Genomic DNA, 8,172 nt, shown 5'->3' with positions numbered 1-8,172 from the left:
TGAATCTTAACAAACCTATTAAGGAACTATCAAGATCGACTGGATGTCCATTTAATTTTCGTTTTTGTATCAAAATAAAGACACTATCAAGATTAATATGAATGTTCTAACATTGTAGGCTCCTGTACGTTTGTACTCTCCCCCCCACCCTTTTTGATCAATACAAAATTTTGCTTACGGAGAAAAAAAAATGTTAAGTGTTTTACGCTAAAACTACAATAACAAACATACAGTTCCGCCTCCTTGCGGTTCAATGCCTATAATATGCCCTATAGTACTCGATCAATTAACCGCTACTTACCGGATTTTGAAAATAGCATCTTGACGACGAGTTGCGGTTGGCTTGTGCAGAACTTCGATGCAAGAAGAATTCAAATTACAGTCTATAAATTCAGTCTTGTCCCCAAAATACATGAAATAAGATTTATATTAATAAGTAATAATTAAGACCATCATTTACTAATTCAAGTTGACTATGGTGAACTTTGACCCTACTGCATCCACCATTGATTGTATATTGTTTTAGCTTTTTCTTTGGTAATTGTATATTGTTTTAGCGGTAGGTGCCCAATCGCTATCCCAAAAAAAATCAATGTTTCTCATCTAGAAACAAATAAACAATCTCTTTTAGTTGCTATATTTAAATTCATTTGTTAGTTCTAATCCCTCCATTTTCCTCTCCCCATGGCTCAACTCCAAAAGTTCACAGTACCCATTCTCTCTTTTCTCTACCTTACGACCATTTCTCTATTCCTTTCCTCAACTCAATCTCAACAATTACTTCCATCACGTCCTACAAGCAATGATCCTTCATACTACTACAACCTCTGTGCACCTTCAACGTGCAACAACTTTTCTCTTCCATACCCTTTTGCTCTCCCTACTCCATGTCATGATCCTTCAACTCTTCAACCCCTTTGTCCCACAAATCTTACCTTCCTTCTAACTAGTGCACTTTCTAGTGATACCTTCAGAGTCCTATATATCAATTACATTGATTCAAATACCACCACTTTTTTGGTTGCATCAGATTCTCTTTTCACTTGTGGTGCTCATATTTCTAGACCAGTATATACATCAGATGCTAGTATTTTGACTTTGTCCTCTAATTACACCCCTGGGACTCACCTTAATTGCACTGGTCCCATTCCTTTAAATGGACTCCAAGGACTTCAAAATGCTTCTTGCCTTGGATGCAATGGTCAAGATGGATCCAATCTTTGCTATTATGCTCCTTGGCTTGTAACTTATCCTAATTGTGAGACATACCATATGTACACTCTTGGAGGACCTTTTAATGCAAGTAGTGTGAGAGATTTGCGAGCGTATCTACAGTCAGGATTTCAGCTTATGTATGGTAAACCACAAAATTGCCGTGGATGTGAGGCTTCTGGTGGTAGGTGTGGGACTAATCCTTCGTCTTCGTCTGGGTCATTCGTCTGCTTCTGTCTGGCTGGTGTGCATCGCTTCAATTGCTCCGATGGTTTGAATCCTAACTCTATAGAAAACACTCTCAGTAATAAGGGTGTCGATTGGTACCGTTTAACCGACCGGAATCGTAGAAAAAATGATGGTTCCGATTTCTATTTTTAAGAACCATTTAAAAATAGGTACTAAAAAAACCGAAACAGAAAAAAAATTTAAACAAAAAAACCAGACCAGAACCGAAATCGGACTGGAACTGAAAGTTATGGTACTTTTAAGTAGGAGTGTGCAAAAAACCGAGAGAACCGACTAAACCGAACTAAACTGACCGGTTTTAGTTGGTTTGGCTTGATCATTGATACGGTTTGGTTAGAAATATATAAAAATCGATAGTCGGTTTAGATTTCAGATTGCAAAAATTAAAACCAGTTAAAACCGAACCGAACCATTTTATAGTTGGTTTCCAAACTTATAAAGTTTTAACCCTTATATGCCAAAAAAATCAATATTTAGTCATAGATATTTCCTTGAATAAAAGTAAACCCTATTTTCATTCTCCCATTTCATCTCCCCTCTCTCCAGCCGCCATCCTCTCTCCCCATATTTAGTTCTCTCTCTTCTCTCTCACCCAATCTTTTCTTATTTTCCATACCAAATCAATTGTTTTGAAAAGTTAAGTTGTTGATTAAAGTTGTATTTTGGTATTCTCATGATAAATTTGATGTAGAAAGTTTTTTTTTTTTTGGATAAAAGAGAAAAAACTAATTTGAAAAGATTATAGTTGGGGTAAAGTTCAAATTCGGTAGATCTATACCTATTTTCGTAAAAAAAAAATCTATATACTATTTTTTTTATTTTAGTTTTCGTGTTTTTTTCACTCTTATTTTATTTGACACAAAACCGATCCGAAATATTGGTTCGGATTGGTTAAGCCTGAAGTATCAGTTCAAATCGGTTCTTCTAATGTCTAAATCGACAATGTCGGTTTGAGCCCAAACCCGACCCAAATTGACTCGTGTCCGCACCCCTACTTTAACATAAAAAATATTGAAAGAAAAAATATAAAAACTCAAAACGTTTATTTATATATTACTATTTTTTTTATTAGTATAATATGTAGTTTTTATAGTATTTAATGTTATAAATAATATAAAAATATAATTTACAGCCTGAAATATATGGTTTTCTTTAACTTATTATTAAATGACATCATTATTTTTAAAAAACAACTCTTCGTGAAGTATTTTTAGTACATTTTTTTTAATAAGACCAATAAAAAAGTGTGTAAATAATGAATCTTTTAAGAACCGAAATGAAAAACTCGAAACCAGAAATATCTACTAAAAACCGATAGTTATGGATATGGTTCCACAATTTTAAGAACCGTGAAGAACCAGAATAAAAATCGGAATCGTAAAATTAAATAGTTTTTAGTTCTTACAACACTAAAAACCATACCAGAACCGAACCGTTGATGCCCCTAACTCTCAGTACTAACCATATTTGGTGTTATCTTTATCGATCTCAAAAGTAATAAATATTTTCAAATTTTAATTTGTTAAAATTACAAAATAAGTTATTAATTTCAATATTTTGATTGACCCAATCAACTTAAAAGGAGTCAAGATAAAGATAGGTGGGAAAATAATACACAAAATGGACGATTAAATGAATCGGTGTGGAGAATTAAATGAGCGTTTGTTTAACGTATATGATATATATATGTTTGTGGAGAATATGTTAATTGACTCAAATTGGCTGATGTCTTCGGATTCTGTTATAGAGTCTGGAGAGTCTAGACTGGAATTTGGCTAACTTGTCCCTCTCTCACATCAGATAGACTATCAATTCAAGGCCACAAAATCCAAGGCATCTCAAAAATTAAAATATCAATTTTAAGAGTAGGGCCGGTCATCTAGTCGAGCTGTTTCTGAGTAACTCGAGCTCAGGTCAACTCAAACTCGCTCATTCAATAATATGAGTCGAGTTTGAGCGCATTTTAAAACTTGAACTCGAGACACTCGCGAACTATTCGCAGCTTGCACTATATATAGTTATGTTAACGCTTATTTGGAATAATTATTTATGTTAGTGTGTTGGATTATAATTACTCAACACATATTGATTGTATTTATAATGTGTACACTTTGAAATAGCTGTTTGATAGTAGTTATTATGGTATTAGTGAATTGTAGTTGCATTTTAATATTTATTTAAATAAATTTAGCAAGTTATTTTGGTCTTGAAGTAAAATTTGCTTAATTATCTCTAGTTTGTGATTGAAGTCGAGCCTATATATAAAACAAGTCAAATCAAATTTTAGAGTCTATGATCGAATTCAAATTTGTAGTATAGAATAATAGGAATCTTGACATTTTGAACTACTCGAATACCCAATGAGTTGAGTTTTAGCACCAAATAAATTTTGAGATCAACTCACGCACAACTTGAAAGATACACGAGCCGAGTTTGAGCACCCTCATACACGACACGAATAGCTGGATGACCAGCCCGGTAAGAGAAGTCGAATGTTCACATTCGCGCACGTGGACCTCGATAATGTTTGGCGCATTGGCTGACGTCAATGATGATATGATGTTAATTAAGTAGCCAAGTACCACTCACACCACACGATCCCGTTCCAGTCTATTATATAATCTAATTTCTGTATGTATCCACATTCCAACCTGTTCACTGAAAAACTATATGTTTTCTTTCTATCAATTATACAAGAAACCATCTAATATTCAAACCATCCCTCACTTTCTCTGACCACCATGCTTCACCTTCCAAGCTTCACACAACTCCATCTCTCTCTTCTCTACTTTCTCTTCACCACTTTCTTAATCACCTTAACCCAATCACAACAAACACCAGCAACACCAATAAGCACAACCCCTTCATTTTATTACAACTTATGTGCACCTTCAAGGTGCAACAATCTTTCTCTTCCATACCCTTTCAATCTCCCAACAACATGTCACCCTTCATCTCTACAACCCCTCTGTCCTACAAACCAATCACTTCTCCTAACTAGTCCACTTTCCACTGACACATTTAGAGTACTTTCTATAGATTTCAACACAGATCCTTCTATTACCACTTTTTTTGTTGCCTCAGATTCTCTATTCACATGTGGTGAACAAGTGTCTAGACCAAATTATTTATCAGATGCTAGTGTTTTTTCCTTACCTTTTAATTACACCCCTGGGACCCACTTTAATTGTACTGGTCCCATTCCTTCCACTAATACCATCCAAGGGCTACAAAATGCTTCATGTATTGGATGCAACGGTCAGGATCCATCCCATATTTGTTACTATGCTCCCGGGTTTGTTACTTATCCTACTTGTGAGACGTACCATATGTTTTCTCGTGGTTCGTCGTTTAATGCAAGTAGTGTGAGTGATATGAGAGCATACCTACGGGCAGGATTTCAGCTTAGGTATGTTAAGCCATTGGAGTGTCGTGGATGTGAGATTTCTGGTGGTAGGTGTGGGTCCCAGCCTACTTCCGGGTCGTTTGTTTGCTTCTGTCTCTCTAGTGTACATCGTCTCAATTGCTCAGATGGTAAGTATTTTTCTCGAGTTTGTTACTTTGAGTGTTCGGTTTGCCTTACTGATGTCATGTCATAGTCGTTTTTAATAAGACAACACATTGATCCTTTTGTTAGTGTAAAATATCACCATATCAACGGCATGTATATTAATTACTAGATAACTGCAAGCAATGGGGCGTGAGCGGAAATGGAGAAGAAAGAGGGAGAGATGGGTTTGTGGTGGGGAGAGAGAGAGTTGGATTTGGTTGAGATGGAAGGAGGGAGATTGAGAGTGCTGTGGAGAGGGAGAGGGAGAGGGACGAAGAGAATAGAAGTGATGAGGACAGAGAGACAGAAACCAACCAAACACTTTTTTGTCCGCGTACCCCCTTCTGCCAAGTTCGCTCCGCTCACTTGATTATATTAAGAGATAATGATGGTGTATACATTTATATTAATTATTAAGAGTAATCTCCTAGCTGATTTAAATTTAAAAGTATTTACATTGTCTCAATTCTCACCAAGGATCTTGTGTTTAACCAGGAATAACAGAGGATATATCTACGTGGGTGAAAGGACCAGGAAAAGGGGGAAATGGACTGTCCAGAGCAGTTATTGCAGGTCAGTAACATCTTAAAAGTATATTTGGTTTAGTCATATATGTACGTATGGATTCTTTTCAATACTTCCATCCAAGCTTTTTTGGATTTGATAAACAGTTGGGTGTAGTCATATATTTGGTTTAGTCATATATGTTGGTTGTGTTGTTGTATCTAGTTCATTTTCTATGAGCATTCTTTTAAATGTAATGATAATTTCTGTTACTCCAATGCAGCGATTTCTGCTTCTGCTTCTGTGCTGTCTCTGGTTATCCTTGTTGTATTGCTGGTTCTTTTTGTTCGACGGCGAAAACAAAGTTCTCTCTTCAACAAGGAGACAATCTCAAGCATATCTCCTACTAGGTACTCTTATTCTCAGCTAAAGAAGTTCACTAACAACTTTTCGTCCAAGCTTGGTGAAGGAGGGTTTGGGAGTGTGTACAAAGGGACAATTCTACAAAGTGGGACTGAAGTTCCAGTCGCTGTTAAGATCTTGAAGAAATCTAAGCAAATTGAGAAACAATTTATGAATGAAGTCGCAACAATTGGGAGTGTACACCACCACAACTTGGTCTCTATGTTGGGATATTGTTTTGATGGAGCCACCCATGCAGTCGTTTATGAGTTCATGGAGAACGGATCTTTAGATAGGTATATCTATAAAACGAAGAAAGAAAACGATGGAGCTGAAAATGAGAGCATAACTGATTACAAACAGCTAAGTTCTAAACAAGTGTTTAATATAGCATTAGAAACAGCCAGAGGAATACTCTACTTGCACCAAGGTTGCAGGAGTAGGATCTTGCACTGCGATATTAAACCTCCAAATGTATTGCTAGACTCTAACTTCTCTGCCAAAGTAGCTGACTTCGGCCTTGCCAGGATGATTGAGAAGGACCAAAGCCATTTGTCTCTAACAGGAGCTCAAGGAACTCCAGGATATGCCGCACCAGAGATGTGGTTGAAGACTTTTGGTCCGGTAACAGAGAAATCCGATGTGTATAGCTATGGTATGCTTCTTCTAGAGATGGTTGGTAGGAGAAAGAACTATGACCCTGAAGCAGCTGACCCCAGTCAAGTGTATTTCCCTGAATGGCTCTACAACAAAATTGAGAGGGACGAATTTCCTTTACTAGTCAGGAAGGGTGAAGATAATGTTTCTTCTGATGTTGTTGGGGGTGAAAAATCCGCGGCTGAGGAAGACGATAAAGCTGTACAGAGAATGTCTTTAGTGGGGTTTTGGTGCATTCAACATATTCCTTCAAATAGGCCTTCCATGGATAGGGTTATACAAATGTTGGAAGGACACATTGAAATTGGAATATCTCCTCACCCATTTCCACAAACAACATTAGGTAGTCATGAAAGCACAAGTCAAGATGCTCTTGTTTAATGCTCTTTTGGTCTAAGCATGTATCTTAACATACACATTTGCAGAATAGGTATGATTTTCATCTGAACTTGCTTAATACGTCCACGAAAGCATGACTGGTATGCCTGTGACTGTTAAACATATATGGTGGCATATGGTGGTGTATCTTGTGGGTATCAAGGAGCTGCATTGGTTTGATTTAGCATCAGTAATAGATATTGATGGAAGGTTTGATTGAAGTTCAATCAGTTGCATTCCACATTCATCTACTCTTTTGGCCGAATTATCATGCATCAGAAACAGAATCAAGCTGTCCACAAGAAGAGTTTCGGTAGATCTACAGCGAGACCACTTCAATTCCAAGTAGTCTCAGTCATTTTGGAGAGAAAAGCTTCTGAGTTTCTTAACTGTACAATTTCTTTTGTATAATTGCTTGCCTAGTTGTTTTAGCCCTGGAAGTCGCTTTAATTGCACCACTAGTCCCGTTCCTTCTTATGCATTTCGAAGGTTAGAATGCTCCATGTCTTGGATTAAACCAAGTCAAGATCCAAACGATGTCTGTTATTTTGCTTCGGATTTGTTAAATATGTGAACTGTGAGGCATTCAGCATTTTCACTCGGGCGTCTTTTTTAATTAGTATCAAGGATTTGAGAGCATATAAAGTCTTTGGGGTGCCGTGGTCCGTGGGTGTGAGGTTTCTGGTGGTAGTTGTGGAACTCGACACTTCAACAGACTTGTCCGTTTGCTTTTGCCAGTCTATTATGCATGGCTGTAATTGCTCTGATGGTATGTCTCTCCTGACATGTTTAGTTGTGTTACAGTTTGCAAATGAACAAAGATGAGTTTCTTTCATGTTTTTTGGAATCTGACCCCAAAATGTATCGATAAAACAATATCCTAAAGCTTAGAATCCTCCCCAGAAGAATGGTCCTAAGAGGGAGGTTCAATTACTAGGACAACAAACAACGCTTCCCTAAGAGCATTTGCAATGCAGGTGATAGTTTTCCCCCCCTCTATCACCGCCACCTCATCACTTTTCACCCCCCTTTTCACCAACTCGGTGAAAAACAAGGTGAAGTTGTGCAATGCAAAGGTGATAAAAAATATTTCGGACGGGATGTTAGATTCCGTTTGGAGGTTTTTGATACGAGACGGAATGTAACATCCCGTATGATATTTTATAACGAGACGGGATGTAACATCCCGTCTGATGGCTCAATATGAACAGACGCGAACA

At 37.1% G+C, this 8,172-nt stretch overlaps 1 protein-coding gene across 1 annotated transcript; it reads left to right on the top strand.

Annotated features, from left to right (window-relative positions):
• Positions 1-672: 672 nt before the first annotated feature.
• LOC147502728 (LEAF RUST 10 DISEASE-RESISTANCE LOCUS RECEPTOR-LIKE PROTEIN KINASE-like 2.1) lies at positions 673-7,787 on the top strand. The gene is made up of 3 exons (XM_086607571.1): positions 673-1,483; positions 5,507-5,584; positions 5,799-7,787. The coding sequence occupies exons 1-3, from the start codon at positions 685-687 to the stop codon at positions 6,953-6,955; spliced, it is 2,034 nt and encodes a 677-aa protein (XP_086463697.1). The 5' UTR covers positions 673-684; the 3' UTR covers positions 6,956-7,787.
• Positions 7,788-8,172: the final 385 nt, after the last annotated feature.

Source organism: Coptis chinensis, chromosome 4, assembly GCF_015680905.1.
Source record: "Coptis chinensis isolate HL-2020 chromosome 4, ASM1568090v1, whole genome shotgun sequence".
In the NCBI taxonomy this organism is placed as follows: Eukaryota; Viridiplantae; Streptophyta; class Magnoliopsida; order Ranunculales; family Ranunculaceae; genus Coptis; species Coptis chinensis.
Note: the sequence above shows the minus strand (reverse complement) of the source record. Positions and strands in the feature narration are given on the sequence as shown.